Source organism: Spinacia oleracea, chromosome 4 (genome assembly GCF_020520425.1).
Source record: "Spinacia oleracea cultivar Varoflay chromosome 4, BTI_SOV_V1, whole genome shotgun sequence".
NCBI classification, from domain to species: domain Eukaryota; kingdom Viridiplantae; phylum Streptophyta; class Magnoliopsida; order Caryophyllales; family Amaranthaceae; genus Spinacia; species Spinacia oleracea.
In genome coordinates this window covers 175,180,595-175,202,028 of record NC_079490.1, presented here as the reverse complement: position 1 = coordinate 175,202,028, position 21,434 = coordinate 175,180,595, and the positions used below count along the sequence as shown (strand labels likewise).

The following is a 21,434-nucleotide window of genomic DNA, read 5'->3' as shown; positions in this document are numbered from 1 at the left end:
CGGTCACTTTTGGGTTCGGGTTTACAAATGCTTGTTCAAGACCCAGAACTTTCGGGTTCGGGTCGACCCAACGGGTTGAGAGATTTTAAAACGCGCATTATATTTTCATTAATTTAGGTGAAAAATATACAAAATATTGGCACAAGTTAACAAATTTTCCTACGAAAGTTTATATTTTGTCAAATTCAATCATAAAATGGCGTATAATTCAAATTAAAATCATATTACACAGAACAATAGTAAAAACAACGTGTCTTTTATGCTTAAATTTTCTCATAATCTCATTTATTACTATAAATACAATGATTTTCAATCGGTCGGGTCTAAAACGGGTTCGGTCGGGTTTTGACCCATTCCTTTTCGGGTTGTTCGGGTTCGGATAAAATCGGGTTACGGGTCACAAAATCTTGTTCAGGACCCAGTATTTTCGGGTCGGGTTCGGGTCGGGTCGATTTTTGACAGCTCTAACAATGGGTAATGAACTAATGACCTATTTTCTTATTGCTAATATTTTAACAACTAGTTAGTGTCCTGATCGATGCCCCTAATAGTAGAAAAATATATCAATTAGATTATTATTACTGGTTTTGAGTCTAATTTACTTTTTACCTTACAATATATGTTGGTTTGAATATGCTTTAATAAAATTTATCATGTAAAGATTAGTAACGCGTAAAAGTAATGACTAATTAGTGACTTGAGACTATTAAGCATGAATAAATGATTAAGATCATTTATCTAATTAAATTGACTTAATATAATTTTGAACATATATGAAACAACAAAATGAGTTGTGGCATAGTGGTTAAAGTATGTTATCAACAAATGAGAAGTCAGATGTTTGAATCCTATGACATGTCAAGGATCTGAATCCGCCCCAAGCCCCTAACTAGATGGGGATGAATGAAGGTTTGGTTGGTGATGGAGCAAAGAAGTGGAAGAAAATTTTAAGTTGGGATGGAGATGGGGATGGAGGTACTTACACTCCATTCCGATCTTACCCTATTGACTTCCCTATATAAATATTCAGTCGTAAACACTAGGCCAAAACCTCATTGGTAGGTTATCAAAAAATGGATATTAATCGAATGAGTTTGTCCATCTTATCATCAACGGTAATTTTTTTTTTTTGATAATAGGAATAACCCTACTTTAAGCTTCCATATTATTAATGTTTTTTTTAGATAAAAAAAAATAAAGAGTCACCGAACCACAAAACCACAAGGATCATATTTGACTTGTTCGAGCCTTAACTTAGAGATTTCAAACCAGGTTTGCGGTCGATTACCGATCAAGTCTTACAATTCATGTTATATTGAAAAATAGTTTATGTTGATTCTACAAATCAAATGCGTAAAAAAACCGAGAAATTTTAGTTATAATCAAAACACAATTGGTTCGGGCCAGTTCCGAGTCAATAAAATGGACATGCTGGTTATGGGGCCATAGGCCCAATTCACAGGCCATACAAAAGTAAACATAAGATCAACAAAGAGCCATTCTTTCTGCTGTAAAATCTAGTAGGAGAAAGTGTTGGCAATTAATCTCATAGAAAATTAGCAATGCGTACATAGAGCGAGGATTTAGCTATCAAGTAACATCACATGGTCCCTGACTTCCTTGTTTAAGTACACTACTTGTATTTACTTATCTGCCAGTCACATTCTGTTTCACTAATTGTAGGCCAATTATTATTGTCTAATCTCCATTATTGCTGCCCATTTCCTAATTAGACAAACGTATTAGGATAATCAAAATTATTATTCACTAATTTAGTTGGTGTCCACTGTCTGCAGATCTAGACTTATGCTCACCATTTTAATGACCCTTTTTCCAAATTAATGATAAATGGGCTGCAAGAACCTCATCTAAAGTGTGGAAGAATTATTAGGTGTACAATGAACATGTCATTTGTTCTCTCAACCAACTATATAGATATAGTTTATATTTTACCATGTCGTTTTAATTTAACATGACATGTTACTTATAATCACGATTACTTGTGCTATGATACGATGATACTATACCACAAAATCTTTCATCCATGGTAAGCTACACTAGTATTTCAGAAAAAGTCGCATACTCCTTGCTAATGTCGTATGAAGCGAGTATAAGTTTTCTAAAACTTTTAGATATCGTTAAAGTGTGATTCATACTCGATCTGTTTACTTTATAGACCACAAACATCAACTTCCATTTAGTCGTAAACGGATATCAAAAAGAAGATCTAGCATCAATTTATCACTAGATTTAGTAACAAGTGGAATCGAAATTGATAAATACTTACTCCCTAATTCCCTATAATGGTCCAATACCACACATTACTACAGTTACAATATACATGATGAGAAATGACCCTACATGGGCCGAATAAGGTCAAATTTCTTATACGGTTTCGTTTTTTACTTCTTCGTTTTTCTCCAATGTGCTCTACCAACTATGGTGATTGGTAAGGCATCACAATCGTTGTGATTATAATAAAGTAATAAAGAGAAGAGAATCATTTGTGTTTCAATAACAAAAGCAAAAATGGTCGACAAAAATAACAAAATAAATAATAGATAATTGATAATACTACTATTTTATTACTTGATTTAATTAGTACAAATGCCCACCTCAATTATTTTACCAAATTAGAGGATTAGCATTACAAGATTAGCATCATTTCGAGTACAAACAACAACATACAAAATAGAAGACAAGAAGAAAAGATCAAAGGAAGGGGAGCAACAACACTACCAAACATGTTAATTAAAACTCCTCCGAATCCGATCTTAATACTACCTTTGATCTAAATCTAAGGTCATCAATTGAAACTATGAAAAGAAAAAAAAACACATAAATTAGAACATTTTGGGATTAATTTGAGATTTAGAGGGGCAGTTAAAATCAAGATTAGAGCTAATTAGCGCGGTCCTTGATGATATCGAACCCCATCTCACTAGGTTCGGTTGCCTGCACTTCGTAATGTATTCCATCTAATGCTCTCCTTATTCCATCCTTTGATGTTGCATACAACATTTTTGCTCTAATTCTTGATGCTGATGGTGCCCTGAAACCGTAATTAACCACAAACTTTAGGACCATAATCGTAATTTCGTACGCAAACAAACACAACTTTAAGGAAGGTAAAAACTAAAAAGTGTAATGCAATTTTAACAAAGCGTTTCATCATCATAATTTGTAAGCTTTAGAACTAACTTTCGGTAGTGTCGGTAATGGCTTCATCAGTAAGACTTGGAGGTCTCAACCTAACTTCTAGAATAAAGTTAATCCGTTAATAAGGTAAACTCTTTTAATTTTTGTTACTCTTTAATCAAAAACATAAACTCCTAATTAAAATGTTGTTGGCACTTATGATGAATTCATAGTATCTCTTAATTGTTGTCCATATAATTTTGAGACGATGAAAATTCAAAATAGTAAATTTATTTTCATGTTTTAATTATGTACTCGTTTTGGTCCAAAATCTTTATCATAGTTATCATATCCTACTGAACTGACACATATCAATCAGCTCAATTACGCAAATCTATCCTCTTAAACACAAGCAGATGGTGAGTCTCGAACAAGATACAATTCGCGGTTGTGCCATGCCTAATACGGTACGGGTAATAGGTATATTACTTCACATTGATTACCCGCTAAAACTTAAAAAATCTTAAGTTTTGAACGGAAGTTAGATCATAAAGTTAAGGTCAAAACTAAATCAGCAAAGTGATTCCAAATAAAAAGAAAGATAAATAATAAAAAGGAAAAAGAAAAAGAAAAAGAGATAGTGGCGTCAATACCAAGCGATGAAGAAGATCTTGCTCTTGCGGCAGTTATCAACGGTGACAAAATCAAAATCGAAGACGGCGTAGCGGCAATCGTCATCGGGAAGCGAGGCGGTGAGATCGTCGTAACCCTCACCGGAGGCGCCGACCTTATCGACGGTGAATCCGCCGGACTTCTCATCGATCTTAAAAACGATGTAGCGGTGAACCTTTTTCCACTTCATCTCCATGAATGAATTCTTGCATTCCTCTGTCACCTTCATCCCCAACGTCGCCTGTTTTTATCATTCAATTTTCAGAGAATATCATCAATATCACCATTAGTAGTTGGGAAAAATAGTAATTTGAAATACTAAGATAAATCAAATTTGCAATTAAGATTGAAAATTGTGTTACCATCTTGAATGCCATAGCCATTTTTGCACTAGTGTTGCTTGCTTGAGTTGCTTCTGCTCTGTATTTTTTACTCCGTAATTGTGAAGTTTGTTGAGTAGGATGGTAGTGATGTGGCACTGGGTTGGCTTTATATAGAAATAGGTTTTGTTATTTGCCACTCAAGTTGCTAATAATTACACTCGTTACGTAGAGCTCTAGTATGAGCTAAGACTTCCACATCATCTTTTTATTTATTTTTAATTTCTCAGATTCTTATCGAAACCTTTTCAGACTCACTGTAATACTCATTTAAGACTTCTCAAACTTGTGAAAATGAAAAAAACCAAAACAAAAATTTAGATAGAATGTATTGTTTAAACGTCTTAAGTAGAGTCTTGATATTCCAAGACTCTTGCTCAAACTTTTGTCATACTGTCCCACTTAAATGAGAGGTCTTAAGTCATTACTCAATAAGACTATTGCTCAAACTAGCGCTAATCTTGCTTTCAGGATGTGTGATTATGAAGAAAGAGCTGGGAGACCATTGTGGTGGTAAACTCGCCTGGTCTGGTAAATGTATCTCTATTCTATAAGGGAACTAATGAAGTCATTTTCGTAAATGCATGGCCTCTTGGTGTTTTCTATAGAATAGACTAAAATATCCTCGATAATTTATTTCACAAAATTTAACGCTGATTAATTATTTTAGTAATTTTTAAAACTTGCTATTTCATGCAAAATTGTAAGTTAGAAAAACTAAATAATACCATTCATAAAATCTTCCATATTGATAATGTTACAGCTAAAAGTCAACAAATAATTAAATAATTTATCCAGCAATCATAAAAAACAAGTAAGAAAAAATTATGAAAACCGGCCCTGTAATATCTCATTTAAGTCATTTTCTTTCACGAAAACAATAAAAATTGTAAATTAAAGTCAAAGGAAGACACAAAAATCAAATAATATTACAAATTTATTATAATTGCCAAAATCTCTATTCTGTATACGGAAAACTAAAATTATTCAAATCACTTTTGTCATTCGATTTATTGTAAAAGTAATAGGAGTTTGAACAATTCTAAGAAAAAAAAGTAATCAAACAAACGAGTTTATCCAAAAAAAACTCCACCACCGTTTTTCTTGAAGTCGACACATGTGAGTGTATATATTCTTCTCCCGAATCCGTGAACAAATTAAGAAAATATAAATATAAATTGTGTTGTTGAGATTTATCATTTTCGATGACAATAATCACACATTAGATTGATATAGATCTTTTAAACATTTTCTTAACTTTTCGATCAGTCATCTATGATGAAATTTCGGAATTGATATTATATCATTGGTTTAAATACTTTCTGAAGAAGAAACAGAAAACAGGTAGCCAGTTTACGTTAATAAATTTTAATTTCTTAATGTCATTCTAAAATCCACACACACAGCGTGCATAAAACACTAGTAAGTTATAATGCATGTACGTATTCGAGGCCAACCATCTTATTTGATTAACGTATTGGGCGGGGAAAATCTAAAACTTGATATTGAATACTGCCTACACAATAAAATTATAGTTTATGCGCTCTCTCTACACCAAATTATATACTTTGGTGATATGTAATCGTTAGTAATAGGAACAAATCGAAGATTTTTAATGTCGAAATGTAGAGTATGTAAATGTAATAGGAACAAAATCAAAATGTAATATTGGGCGTGAGAAATGTGAATTGTCAACTGTGACTGCATCAATTTCAGCCACTGGGTGCGTGATTCATGATTACTACTCGTATTGGCTAAGCAGTTGAGCAATTCTTTCCCTTCCCCCACCCACCCAAGTCTTTGTCACAAGTGACTTGTGTCCGTATACAAGTGAGTACCAATACAACATTTGGAGTACCAATACAGAATATGTTAATACCAATACAAATTATGTGAATACTAATAATAACACATATGACTTATATTGGTGATATTTCTAAGCAATTTTGCATTTTGGTACTGACATATTATGTGTTGGTACTCAAGATGATTGTATTTGGATCACTTGTGTCCATGTGGACACAAGTCGCTTGAGGTTTAGAAACCCTCCCCACCCACATACATGAAAAGCCTTATTTCTGTACTCACTTTTGGATTTGACAAAGCTAGCCAATCTGATAAATTATACTAGTAATTTTAATATTTGATGCAAAATCAAATTTATTTTTAAAATTTTGGTGCAAAATCAAATTTATTTTTTTATTGGGATTAGGCTACAAACTTGAGAAAATTAGGTTACAAACTTGTGGGGAAGCTATATATGAAGTATCATACTTTGTATCATTCTAATATCGTGAAAGTAAACCAGTTTTTTTTTTTTTTTTTGGCAAATTTGTTAAAAAGGACTTTTTATAACCCAAATTTTTCGAGAAGGGACCTTATATAATTTATTTTGTGAAATCACACTTTAATGTAATTTTTTTTTGCGAGAAAGGACCTTATATAATTATTTTTTGGTGAAATCACTCCTTAATGTAATTGTTTTTTTGCAAAAGACAACTAAAAGTAAGTTTCCAACATTGACTAAGCTTTTCCGGTCATTGACTTGCACGTGAGAAGCACGTGTGGCTTTATTTTGCTACCCACACCAAATTTTCCTCCAAAATTCTAAGCTTTAAAATCTAAAGTTGAAAAAAAAATCGAAATAAAATCAAGTTTGAAAATTCAAGACTCGGGAAAATCAGTGTCTTTAGCCAAGTTAAGCCACACGTGTTGCCCACGAGCAAGTCAATGGCCGGAAAAGCTCGATAAATGGCCGGAAAAGCCCAGTCTTTCCTTAGGTCCTTTTTCGCAAAAAAAATTACACTAAGATGTGATTTCACAAAATAAATTATATAAGGTTCCCTCTCGCAAAATTTGAGTTATAAAAGGTCATTTTTTACAAATTTACGCTTTTTTTTTTTAATTGTAGGAGTCAATGATTTTACTTTCAATTGGATCCCTTTTAGAAATATTCTCTTCTTTAACTGGTGTTCATCTTCGAAGTCAATTTTTCTTAATATTAGCAATTCAATATAAAAATCCATGACACGAAACTTGGTAAGACTATTTTTTTTTTGACGGAGATAAGACTTCTTTTGTCCTTCTCATTTACTTGTACTACCTTTGTTTTAAAATTATTGATCTTTACATTACTATTTGTATAAATATTAAAACAAAAAAGGTGGATGAATATCAAAATATGGATAAAATAAGAGAAATATGTAAAATGATAGGTATATATAGGGAAAATATGAATAAAGTAGGAGACATTATTGAGTATAGAGTTGTAAATGTTGTGAGTAAAAAGGTCATATTGTAACTTTTCATGTACAAAAATGTATAAAGAAATGTAAAGAACTTTATAAAACAGAGTAAAACGGAAAGTTGTAAAGATCATTTGAAACGGACTTGGTAGATCTAAAGTATAAATAAGGACAATTAGACAACTTGGTATGGAAGGATGGTCTTCAATGCCCATACTATACAATTGCATCTACCATTCTACTGTTCCACAAATTCTTATTTATTGGTAGTTTTGAGGGGGTGATGCCAATTAAAGACCTGAGATCGAATCTCATCTATATCATTTGTTATCTTGCCATTTGTGGCTCTCTTTACACACACACACACATAAAAGCAAATTCTTTTTTATTTTACACCAGAATAAAAGTTAACTCAAAGTACTTAAAAGTGTTATCCACTTCGATCTCTTAGAGCATATTATATGTACTCGGATGCACGGTGCACCTTCTTTTTCTCCTTACATATGAGGAGAAAATGTGGTAGGGATCACCAATGGGCATAAAATACCCTGGGTGCACGGTGCACTCGGGTGTACATAATAATTTTCAACTTCTCCCGATATAGGTAAAAGTTATCTACTCCGTATTTTTTAATAATAATTTATTATTATTATTATTTTAATAAAAATTATTCTTTAAAATAATGTATGAAATTAATAATTTACGGAGTAACTCTTTACAATGTTTATCCATCAATTTTTTTCCATATTGTAAAAATTATTCAAAAGATATTAAAAGTTAAAAAAAACCCGATAAAAGTTTAAAAAAGACTTGTGTGTGCAAGACGTTTTGCTACCGTTTACCTTATTGATACAATATAAACCCGTTTCATACCGAAAAATAATCCTAAATAAAAAGTTAATCAGATTTTTTTTCCGCCCATTTACGTGCACTAATTTGGGCCGTCATTCCTAATATGAAAGTGTAGAATTAAGACGAGTACATACAATGGACAAATCTTGGATCACACACCAACATTCGCTTCTGTTAAATTTCTTGGAGTTGCAAAGGGTTTATCCGCCGATCAACTTTACGTGAAAGTGAAGGAAATTTGGTTACAGTGCGCATTGCTCATTATTTTTGTCTACCAAGTTGGCCATTTACTTCCCCCCAAAACTAATTTACCGATATAAGAAAAATTATGCATGAAAATTGACATATTGTTGCACTAATGGAAGCCAAATCTCCATGTTTACTGGGATTTCTTCATGTTTAATTTTAGTTACTACTACTTTATAACTTTAGGCCATTTTCTCGATCTTACAAATTTCAAATTCCCTGTTCTTCACTTTGGGAAAATACATTTAATAATAAGTTTAGATAACTTTAGATGAGTTAAAGTAAGGAAAAAAAAAATCAATTGCTTGTTGGTTCAGTGGTGATTGGGCAGAACTTGATAGGGAGAACTCGTATTTGATCCCCCGCAACAACAATTGGGAGGGGACTGAAACCTATCCATCTAGAACTCGCCCCGAATCCGGATTAGCCCTAAGGATTAACCGGGTGCTACCACAAAAAAAAAAGTAAGGAAAAAAAAATAGCTTTAGATGAAGGAAATTGAGATGAAGAGGAAACACTCTTATTTGACTTGTTCACATATATGGTGCGTTATATTCACTTGATTTTCATTTATTTTGTCTTATATGAACTTATTTTAGTTATAAGCTAGTGTACCGCCCGGGCGATGCCTCGGTTTATACTTTGAACAATATAATTTGATTTTAGCATGAATAATTGTTGCTTTGAACTATTTTCTCTACTTAAAAATTATTTGGTATCAAATTAAAATGTTTTACCCATTAACATCCAGTAAAAGTATAAAATAATTGTACAGGTTAGTACATAGTATTTCGTAATAAACATTCATTATTTATTTAAAGTTATATATTTACTTGGAGTAAAAATCATAACAAATAGTTGACTAGGATGGTAAAACTTCTACCTTATATCTTGTTGGTCTCATGCGCATATTTCTTGCTAAGTTGATGACATGTCATGTTTCTTGTTATTGGGGTACGTTCCACATGGCACTTATACTTTATTAGAAACGATTTTTAATGTATTAGTATAGATTATACGTAGTACTTGAGTAACCTTATTCTTATTGAACTCGTCTTATCTAACTTTATTTTATTTGAAATAAGTGTAAACAAGCTGAATAAAATAGGGCCTTGTTAATATATCCAACACCACTTTAATTTCTTTTCATACCGAATATCTTACGATCCGGCCATTACTATAATTTATTACAAATTAAACGAACTGTTAATGTACATTTTTACTATAATTAGCCTTGTATTTAGTTTTTTTATTAAAATAATTTATTTTGTAAATTAAGATGATCAAACAGGAACGAAGAGAGTGGGATTTTTTTCCTTCAAAAAAAGAAGAGTGTCTTTTTTTTCCCTTAATGTGATGCGAATGAGTCGTAAAGGCAATATAAAATTACAAATGGGGAAGCGGGAATGAAGAGAGTGGTGTTTGAACATTTTTGGAAAACATATAGAATAGACCAATTTGCCTATATTCTAGATCAAATAAACAGTACTCCGTATTTTTTTGGGGCAATAAGATACAGTTTTGATGGTTTCCACAATATACCAGATCCCAAAATCGGTTGATTTATCCAACGAATATGGTTAAATAGAAAAATGTACGTTGTGTGTTAGTCCTGGATGGCAACTCTATCCATAACATTATTAACAAAAGTAATAGGAAAGTAGAAGATCGATTAGATGTTGAAATTTTGCAAGATCACAAAACACTAAATTCTAAATATATATTATCATCTATCAACTCTAGCTACAAGACTACTATATGCATCGAATTATTTACTTTAATTATTGCCCTAGCTACCGGACTATTATTCTCTATCATTTATCAATATCATATTCTTAGTTAGCTTAAAAAAGTAGAGGTGAATTATTGGATTGAAGAAGTGGGTGTTGCGACTAAACCAAAAATTAGAACAAACTTATCTGATTCGATGAACTGAACGAAGAACAATTGTTGCGTCGTGGACACCCACTGTCCTAAAAGACGATTCCGCGTTACCTCCCGGTGTAGTAGAACAGAATGCGGTCGCCCTCCAGGATTAGCGCAACTCCGACGTTGTGTGCACTCACAAAGCCGGATGGAGTCAGAACATATGCCCAAAACCGAGAGCAATTTTGTGTGAGAGAAAGAATGTGTTTTCGTATTTGTGTGAATGATTTTCTGTGTTTGAAGGAAACTAAAACTCTGATTTAAGTAATCAGAAGGAGAGCAACTCAACAGACAAAAACGGCTGAGGGAATGAATATTGCAACAGCCAAAAACGGTCAGAGACATTGAATGTAGTAACGGACGTAATTAATGGTAATTAATCCAACGGTTACGTAATCAATACAGATTCCCGTAACAATGACTTAAGCAAAACGGTCCAGTTACCAAAAAGAATAGGGTTGACCCACCCCACGCCCGCGAACCGCATTCCCAAGTACCAAGGCCCAGGGGCCCACGGCCCGAGGCCCGAGCCCGACCCGGCGCGCACCCGCGTGTGTGATGTGTCCACCCATACCACTCTCACGCTTTCTTAAACAAGAGTTACACTCATTCCCCAATTAATAAACAAGGAGAATATGAAGAGTTTTTTCCATGTGGGACTCTTTTATTTTCACTCACTTTTTTCCCTTTGTGTTTCCCAATGAGAATTTCCAACAGTGGGTACATCCGTAGTAAGAATTCGAGTAATGAAGTAGATGTACGAGCGTGAACATCTATAAATCATATTATTAATTACCGTGATGTTTACCTATTACTATGTACGTAAATATGAGAAATACTTCATCTCCTTAACCGCCACACATTTAGATGTTACCTTCTTTTTTTGGTGCAACGTTTTCATAACCCACATGTATAGTATATGTTCTCTTTTGAAGAGGAAGATAGTGATTGTCTTTTTAGTTTGAAGTTGTTTCTACACAAACATTTCCTCAGGGTCAAGGGTGTTAGGGTGATGATGGATAGATGGGTAGATGGGAAGCAGGGCCCATGGAAAATGGGCGTTAGTGTGAAGGTGTTATGCAAATGGGATGTAGTAAGAGAAACGTGTTTAGTGGGCTAATTGTCTTCTTCTCACATTTCCTCGGTACTCAACGTCAACCAACATATGCATATGTCTCAGCCATTATGCATTTGGAATCAAACATCTGATCTAATCCCCTCTTTCTTCCTCATTCACATATTCTATGGATCTACCTATCACCCATCAGGGTCTCATCCGCAACATTGTGGCACGTTGTTACTTGCTAGGATGGTCTAACCTAATTTCCTTTTCTACAACTACTAGTTATAACTTATACTTTCTAATCAAATACTTACATATTATATTCAATTAATTACTCCGTATTCTTTACAAATCAATTAGTTATATTTTCTAAGCAAACAGTTATATTTTATCATCGTATAGTTATTTTTTTATATGCAGTCTTATGCATGCAGTAGGTCTCATAGGAGACCTATCAATGGCGCAACCGTGCAACTCTATTGTTGTATAATACAAGTAGCAAGAACAATGACCACTAGGGATGTCAATGGGGCGGGATGGATGCGGATGTAGGTCCCTCCATCCCTATCCCCACCTAAAATTTTCATCCCCATCCCCGCCCCATCACCCATGACGGGTACAAAACCCATCACCATCCCCGCCCCAACGGGTATAAACTAAAATCCATCCCCGCCCACCACCCAACTGGGTATCCATCCCCTCCCCATACCCGCGCCAATACCCGCCTAATTTTTCTTATTTAGCAAACATTTGCCAATTTGCTATGTATACGGAGTAATGAAAGTTAAATTTAGAAGAAAAAAAAAACCCTTATGACTAAAGTAACATATATAATCGAAAAAAATATCCGTCATAACAAAAAAATCCAAACAAAAAACTTAAAAATCTCACATAAATTCATATTATCACCTAGAAATGTAATAAATCCACACTTACCCATCACCCATGACGGGTATGAAGTGGGGCGAGTAGGGATGGGGCGGGAGGGGGGGCGCCCATCACCCATGGCGGGTACGATTTTTATATCCATCCCGGCCCCATCACCCGCCAAACCTACCTCCATCCCCGCCTATTTGGAGCAGATACGGGGCGGATCTCCCACAAAATCCGGCCCACTGACATCCCTAATAACCATTTTCGAAGTACGTACTTGATATGTAGTACAATTCTTTTTAGCTAATACGGATAGATCGGGCACTAGTACAGTGATTTCTTTACAGGTGTGGAAGTCTTTCCTTGTGCTAATTATTTTTTCAGTATTTAGCATTGCTGAATAACAGAGGGTACCGACTATCGAGTGTAAGTACGGCGGCACAAGATAATCAATCAATGGCCTCAGTCTATTTATTCAATTTATTGTTAGCAAAACCTGGAATTCTACAAATGAAACATAGAAAGATATGCACAGCCCACCAAGTGTTAACAAAGAGGGATAACAAATTACAGGGATGAAATCAAACCACATCAGAAGAAATAAAAAAAACAAAAGAAACTGGAGAATGATAATTTACACGAGCGGTGTTCGGATGCTCCTGCTTATAGGAAGCTGAACATAAACATTATGGACTTCAGGCTTATTAACCTCTGCTCTATCCCGATCTATGGCATAGCATACATATATTGTGTCGATCACATCGTCAAGTAGGTGCACGAAGAACCCCAGAACTATGATGAGCAGCAACCAAGCCAACAGGGAAACATAGTAGGAATACACTCCCAGATTCGTTACACCATTTAGGATGGCACATACCTATAAAATTCCCCACAAAAATGAAATTCACAACTTCTTATGTAATAATTGAGAAGCCAAAATTATGATAGCAGAACTTCATTTAAAACTAACAAGAGAAAGGGCTTCCGATATCTATTGCCAATAACTTGGACAAGTGTTCATTTGCAAGAAAAATCACAATAAAAGCTAGGCATATGAGTGAGGATGATGTTCAACACAAGGGCAATAGTGTGCATGCTCTTCACCTATGTTATTCGGACAATTCATTTCACCTCAATTACCCATGTTGCATCCCCGACAGTCTGACATGGGTAGATTATAGACACTTGACACTTCCATTTTGGACTACAAGAACAGAAACGTTTCACACATTAACTGATTCAGGCACTAGAAAATCACTCGAAATGGAATATGGAACTACTAAACACCTGTTTTGGATAGATTTGTGCCTGAAAATTTTATACTTGACTGTATATACTAGGAAGACCATGCCTGAAATTAATATCTATTTTCAAGCAGGGAGAAGAAAAGGCCACGCGAACGATATTTCAACAGACAATGAATTAACTACTTACCACAACAGCATATACTGCTGAAAGCACGAAGATTATCCCACCCAGTAAACGTGTCGAAATAGTCTCCACAAAAACAGCTGATAGAAGATTACGTTTCAAAAGTTCATATGTCATCCTTGCAGATGTACAATAAGCTTCACCTGTAATAGCTGCAAAGTTGACAGTGAATTTGTTTAAGAAATCTACAGCTGCCATGAAAACATTGACACAGCACCTAAGGACAACATTCACGATTCCAGTAGCCCCTTCTTGTCTTGCACTATCAACAGCAGCCCGCACCATACGGACAACAAATATTATTAACCCAGAGAAGCATATGGTTCCAGCTGAGGGGCCAAACGCATTTCTGTAAATGTCAAAATATGGTCAGATTAAACCCATGTCATTAAATCTAAAACAATCAAAGAAAAACAGTCGATAATTAAAATCGTTAAGAATTTTTTAAACCATTCCCATCTGTAGCTATTTCAAATTTGCAAGAACAATCTCCTAAACTCCGAAAAAAATAGTATTCTAGTTGAGTGCTTTAGAATATGATAAATAAGCAAAAATGTTACAAGCAAACAGAGCCAAATTGGGAGGACTGGAGTCACTGGACGGACTGATGGCTAATGCTCTATTGGACTGGAAAAAAAAAAAAGTGAATTACTTATTGTTAGTAGAAGTTCTATAGAAAAAGGAGTAAAAGATCCAGCCATCAGAGTTGCAACACAATTGACTGGACCATTTATACTTTCATAGGCTAGATGAACAGATGAAGGTTCCAACGTTTAGCGAGTCACAAAACTTAAGGTAGTAAAAAACTAAAAAGAAGAAGTATACACCAAAAAAGTGTTAAACAAAAGGTACCAACACCCATTCAAAGAAACAGTCATTTTAGCATAACAAGCCATGGGTTTTTCCTCCTTATTTGGCCAAAGGGTGGGGGAAATGGATTCTTCTCTCATAATGTTCCATGGACTTCCAATACAGGGATTGACATTCTTGACAAGTTCTATTTTAGTACATGAGTGAAAAGGAAAGAGATCTTTTGTTTTTTAGCAACAAAGTCCCTTACATGAAATATGCAAATTTTCATTCCTTCAAGACAATTTTATAAACAAATATTATTTGATAAGTAACCAAGAGATAGTAAAAAGAAATTTTGGGGACATAATCCATAAACAAAAAGGTCCAAGGTACGGAGTAAAACTATTTTTATAAAAAAAACATGCCTGCTATCACACCACAATATCCCATAAAATCTAAAACTTAGTTCCTGCTATACAACACCCTCGGGAAAAGAAAAAAAAATAGAAAAAAAGAACTTGAAGAATGAGTTTCATGATGACCAAGCAAGCACCACCGTACGAAATCCGTAATTTTTTCTTTCCAAGAGTTAAAAGCAGCACCAATGTATACAGAACTATCCTCCCTAGTTCGGCTTTCCAAACTTTATTCACCCCTTTCTACAAGCAACATATTTTTGGAATAATGAGGTTGCAACCAGCTCATCAAATCAAGGCTTAGAAGAAATTATTAAGAGGAAGAACCAAAGGATAGAAAAGAAAAAAGATTGTAAACATATTCTCAATCACTCATCTTCCTTCTAACAAAAATGACAATCCAAGAATCAAAGCCTTTCCTCTTAAAAACATCTTTGATCTTCTGTTTGACAGCTGCCCGTGCTTACAAAAACGGCTCAAAAGGAGATGCTTGTATTCCAATTTCCAAATACCCCAAAAGCCTCAAGACTGAATTTCTTTCCACCCGTTCGGATGTCCTGAAAAGTAAACATTTGAACGCTTCTTATTACCATCCTACACTAACAACACTTCAATTGCAGCTTCCTCAAGTAAGGAAGTTCTCAACAAATCTAAACTAATACCTCTTCAACTGCAGCTTCCTCAAGTTACGCACAACCAAAGCCCTTGAACGGAACAATCGAGAACTTGAAAACACGCAACTCTCATCCAATGATTTTCCATATTCCTACTTCATGAGAGGAGAAGACCTTATCTTCCACCACCCAAGAGGACAAGAACTCTATATGAACTTGATGACATCTTACCACAATAACTCATCTGCATTTACAATCCTCCAAAGCCACTTTTCCTTAAAAAGTTAAAAGTACCAAGACCTCTAATATGTTAGGGGTGACTCAAATCTTACCACTCAAACCCATTAAAGAACTTATTAGATTGTTATTTGTTAGTCCACAATCAGTCTAGTCAATTTTCTCTAGCTTTGAAGCCACACTATAAAGTAACGGGAGATATTCAGATAAATGCTTCTTGGCAAGGGTAATCCACCCATACTTGACAAAAGCTTTGATATATATACGACTATACGTATACCAAATGACACTTTTCTAGATCCTTTCAAAATGATGTAATAGGCATCTGCAAATGCTCCTACGAGTGACCACCTTATGCTACCTCTTCTGACTCAACGCTCAATATGAGATCAACCAGATGTTCGTCATTGCTCAATTGGTGCAAAGAGAGTTCCCACCTTTGAATACAGGGTTAATTAGATAATTAGAAATTTAGAATCAATATGTAAGTGGAAGCTCAGACATGGCTGAAGACAAAGGCAAACAACTTCCCCAGGATCTTTCTTACGGGAATCTAACAACATTAAAATCACTGAATAAGCACCATGAATCCCAAAGAGACATAAAGAAGCTAAATTCATTCAAAAGAGCACAAAAAATGCTGTCATCATTAGACCCAAAGATATTAACAACTGCAACAAGGCCCCAAACAAATTATCTGGCAAATTTGAAATTACAACACACATAGAGACATAGAGTACTTTCCTACTGTGGAATGACTGGAATCCAACAGCTCCAAGAAGTTGGACTCCTAAGTCCTAAAAACGTCAGCCCCACATACAACTCTCAATTTTTGAACTACATGTTCATTTTTTCTGCAGCAATTTTTTGTCAAAAAAAAAAGAAAGAAAACAATAATACTCCATGTATTAAATCTTGAGCTTTATCGCCTATACGATAACTTTCAAACTAACTTAAAGATATGTTTCACTGGTGGGACCAGGAGCGTGCTTTCCGGTCCAAGATATAATTTCAAGCAACACTATTAGCCACTTCTGTTTCAGACTCTTAAAAGTGCTTCTATATCACAAAAGAATTTCCCAAGATCACCTTGCCTCTCTTATCAAACCCCTTATATTCCAAAAAATATTTCTGCACATCCATCTAGAAAAAGTCTCCCACTTCGAGACTACTTCTCCCTGCTTTGAGCATTGACCACCTCTTTTTTCCTACTTGCTTAAGATGCCACCAAAGATGATAACCGAGCTTTACAACCTTCAATGCACAACTCTATACGCGCACAGATAAGAATTAAGTTGGATCATCCCATAGTGAAGCATTCGTCCAATTGTGTGAAGATTACTATTACTAAGATGGAAAGAGCCACTTTTTACATGAAAGACACGAACATGTACATTGAAATCCCTATGATCAGGCATAAAACTGCAATGGTTAGACAATACTTATGGACGCGATAATTCCTTATCAGGAGATCTCTTAATTTCGGCTATAAAATAACACCAATTCCTTCATAGCCAAAATATTTGAAATAGACAGCTGATCACTTCAACAAAAAGCATTCTAGAGATCGGGTACATTGAAACACTTGTCAACCACCAAAAAGATACAATACTTTCTAATACTTCAGTTGTCCCCCTCACATGTTGTATAAAGGGTGGTGTGAGGTACTTTTACTAGTGAAGATCACGATTAGGCATTGTACTGACAACAGACCAAATAATTAACATCAAACAACCATAAAGAAGAGAAACGCAGAGGTAAAAAAATCAAGTTGAACAGGAACTACAGCAATTCTAGACCACATGTATTCCAAGATGACACAAATTAGGTGTTGATACACATTGTCATGACTCATGAATGCATATCAGAATAAAGACTGTCATGACTGAGGGGGAAAAAAGAAAAAGGAAAAAAAAGAACCATAGCAGAAGATGAGAAGAGCAGTGCCTTCTGCAAGAAATTCGGTTTAGGCTGGCGATCCTTTCGCAATTCATTTCTCGAGAGCAATCCAGGTGGTAAAATAGAATTATAGAAGCTAAAGCATGATAACAACAGATAGAATACCATAATCCTCTTACACTTTCATTTCCAGTTAACAAAAGGCGGAAAAATAGAGGCCTGTAAAGCTTATTACCACCGATATTCTCCCCTGTTACAAACTTAAGTAAGTTTCTAAATTTTTGCTAGAGGTTTGTGAATCTCATCAAGAGTGAAATTCATTTACAGTCTACTTGATAACAGCAAAAAACTGTTGCTAGTAAATACCCAGATCAGAACCATAAGACTCATCCAACCTCTTAGTTAAGGGATGAGAAACAAGATAGATTGAGATCCTAAAGGAGGTCAAATTCCAGTAAATCCAATAGGAAAGCCCAAGTGCTTCTTGGATCACCTAGGACCTCAAGAGCCATGGCAATCAAAATACACTAATAAAAGTATACCAAGATACAACCTTGAGATATAAGTATGCTTAGTATCATCAAACTCCATCATTTGCATATTCCCTTATTTTTGATGGGGTCCTATAAACAAAATCAATCACAGGACTGTGGCATCTTATCTCAGCTTGCTTAACCAAAAGATAGTGATACATATCTAACCATGTTCAAACTTAAATACATATAGCCAAGATCAGAAACTACAGTTCTAACCTTATATCCATGAATCTCAACTAAAAGATATAGGTATAGGAACTACAGTGATCTTGAAATTTCCATTAAAATAATGAGAACCTCTATGTATCACATCTTAAGATGATTTACTTGAATACTGTAATCTTATTTTCAACTACCAACACTTCATCTCTAGATGATCAAGTGATCATTAGCCTGATATAGATTTTCACCCTATGTTGCTCAGACACGGATTTAGGTGTCATGTCTGACACCGACGTCGGAGGATCCGACACTCTGATCCAAAATTTTACAGACACGGCGACACGATCAAAGGTGTGTCTTGACTAATTCTTTAGACATTGCTATCATATAAAGTGTCAGAAGCATTCCCTCCCTATATTATTTTAATATATAAAAATGAAAAAGAAAAGGAGGAGGAAACTAAGTTAACCTAACTTTTTAGTTTTTAGAGCTTTTTGATCCGGCTAACATCTGGTAAGACTAATTTATTATTTTATTGGCTGGTGATAATTAGGACAAACTGTTTTTTACCACCTCCAAAAATCAAAAATTTGTTTTTACCACCTAAAAAACTATAACTTGTGTTTTATATTTTTACCACCTAAAACAAAAAAAAAACTTGTTTCTTACCACCTGAAAACGCAAAAATAGACGAAACATTTGTGTGTGGCTACCTAATTCAATTTCCCTCCAATTATTGATCTAATAAATACACAAAAGAAACTCCAGAAAAACCTACCAAACCTCCCGAACACCTGCTTCCTGTAGAAATATGGCTTCTCATAGGATACAAAATAGCACCCTCCACAATGTTCTCAAGCAAAACAAATTCCACGGACAGAACTACACTAATAAATTAATAGCATAACAAGATCTCTTCACATTTCAATACCCTCCAATTCGAACTCTCCCAGCAAGCCAATGCACAGTGGGTCAACATACCTTTCCGAAAAGCTATCAATTTGAATCAAAACTCCGGAAATTCTATTGATAAATGCTGCATTTCTTAATAGAAGTGACATATTTCTACACTATTTCACCTAGTTAAGCTTATTATAACGTACTTTCTCTGTGCCATATCAGTATCTTTATGCTTCCGACTGATGCTGTAACTCCTAAATATGAATATCCACAATAAAAAGTATATGTTCAAAAGCTAATACTGAATGTTCATAATCACCTGAACTGAAGTGAGGTCTGAATATACATTATGATACATGGTTATAAACACAATTTATAAGGACAGAAGGTTATCTATATTTGGAGTTCAATAAGCCTCATGCATAAGAGAACTAGCTATGAAGTTATATCCAAAGACTAAACAAGTATAGGCAATTACCTCAACGAACTTCTTATTTTTCGCTTTGGGGTTGAATCATCCTTGGAAAAATACCACTGAGCAATAGTCCCACTGACCACATAAGCTTTAGTTTCCACCATCACAGTCGCTGACCACAACATTGTCAAAATTGCCAATGCATAATAGGCAGCTACCCAACTATCCTGCTTCCAAGCACAGTGATAGTCTCCCTTGGATTCACGAGGCACAATCTTCCCATTATACCTCGCAAACACCAAGAACACAACAATTGGCACATAATAAGCAAGCAGCCCAAGTTTCAAACATGGGACAACACCAAATAACCCCAAATTCCTCGATAGGGCATCGGATGCAATACCAATTATGTGTATAGTTAACTCGATCCGATGCCAATTAATCACAATTATCCACACAATAACTCCAATTACCAAAAAGACAAACAGCATCACCAGTATCCTATATGCAAGAGGCAATGAAGTACTACATGAGGAGCTAATAGTACAGGCAACAAACCAGTACACATTTATACCAATAGGAATCACAATAAAGAAAGGAAGAGAAACATAAACAACCTGCTTAGTATAATGCTTAAGCAACAATAACACACCCCATACAATTGGCAAGCTCAAAATGAAAGTAATCACAAGTACCCAAATCAAACCTCTTTCAAAGCCACTACTACTAGAAGAACTCAAATTGAGAAAAGACCCCAAAAATTTGGAATCCCCAGAAAAATTGGGGAAAGACCCATGATTGGAAATGGGGTTTTTGACACAAGAAGAGGAAGTGGGGTCATAGGAGAAGGAAGAGAGAGAAGAGAAGTTAGAATTATGATGAAAAATTGAGAAAATACCAAACCCAAAAGTAGAAATTGAGAAGAGGATAAAAAGGATGAGGAAAGGTAAATCCTTGAAGGGTCTAGGACCAAAATTGTAGGCAATTTGAAGGAATTGGGTGCGGTCGGAATCAGATAGAGGGGAAGATTGTTGTTGTTGAGGATCTTCAATTGAAGGAGAAGGGTAGGGTTTTGAGAGAAGGGGTTGAGTTGGGGAAGATGGGGTGTCGTAAAGATTGGAGCTTTTGGTGGGTTCTTCACTGGAAGCCATTGATGAAGACTGAAAATGGAGAATTAGATTGAAGAAGAAGAAACGGTGATGGGGAATGGTGAGAGATGAGAAGAGGAGAACATTTCGGGGGGTTTGACTAAAATGATGAAGGTGAGAGAAGAAAGATTAGTGTGTTTTGTTGTCGTGATTGTTTGAGGATGACAACGATGATGATGGAATCAGTGAGATGTGAGAATGAGGAAGACGACAGCTAAACGACGCCGTTGTGAGTGTATGAGAGGAAGGTCTAAGTGCAGTATTTGACTTTGACAGTCAATGGGACACGTCTTAGACAATTGCAACTAGTGTGTAGCCTGGGCGATGCCCCGGTTGCTACTTTGAATAATTAAAATTCGACTTTTTTTCAACTCAATATTTGACTAAGATACGTGTAGACCATAAAAGTGAAAAGATTTATTAAATTCATCAATTACACATGTACATTATCTGCACCATGCAAAGGAATTTTTCTAATGTTTTAATTGT

At 35.0% G+C, this 21,434-nt stretch overlaps 2 protein-coding genes across 2 annotated transcripts; both read right to left on the bottom strand.

Annotated features, from left to right (window-relative positions):
* Window positions 1-2,555: 2,555 nt before the first annotated feature.
* LOC110792383 (actin-depolymerizing factor 5) lies at window positions 2,556-4,317 on the bottom strand. The gene is made up of 3 exons (XM_021997179.2): window positions 4,173-4,317; window positions 3,792-4,051; window positions 2,556-3,052 (listed from the first exon to the last, which is right to left on the bottom strand). The coding sequence occupies exons 1-3, from the start codon at window positions 4,191-4,193 to the stop codon at window positions 2,902-2,904; spliced, it is 432 nt and encodes a 143-aa protein (XP_021852871.1). The 5' UTR covers window positions 4,194-4,317; the 3' UTR covers window positions 2,556-2,901.
* An 8,526-nt stretch (window positions 4,318-12,843) lies between these two features.
* On the bottom strand, window positions 12,844-21,121 carry LOC110792384 (uncharacterized). Its single transcript, XM_021997180.2, has 3 exons — window positions 19,861-21,121; window positions 13,830-14,175; window positions 12,844-13,272 (listed from the first exon to the last, which is right to left on the bottom strand). The coding sequence occupies exons 1-3, from the start codon at window positions 20,946-20,948 to the stop codon at window positions 13,030-13,032; spliced, it is 1,677 nt and encodes a 558-aa protein (XP_021852872.2). The 5' UTR covers window positions 20,949-21,121; the 3' UTR covers window positions 12,844-13,029.
* Between the last annotated feature and the right edge of the window lie 313 nt (window positions 21,122-21,434).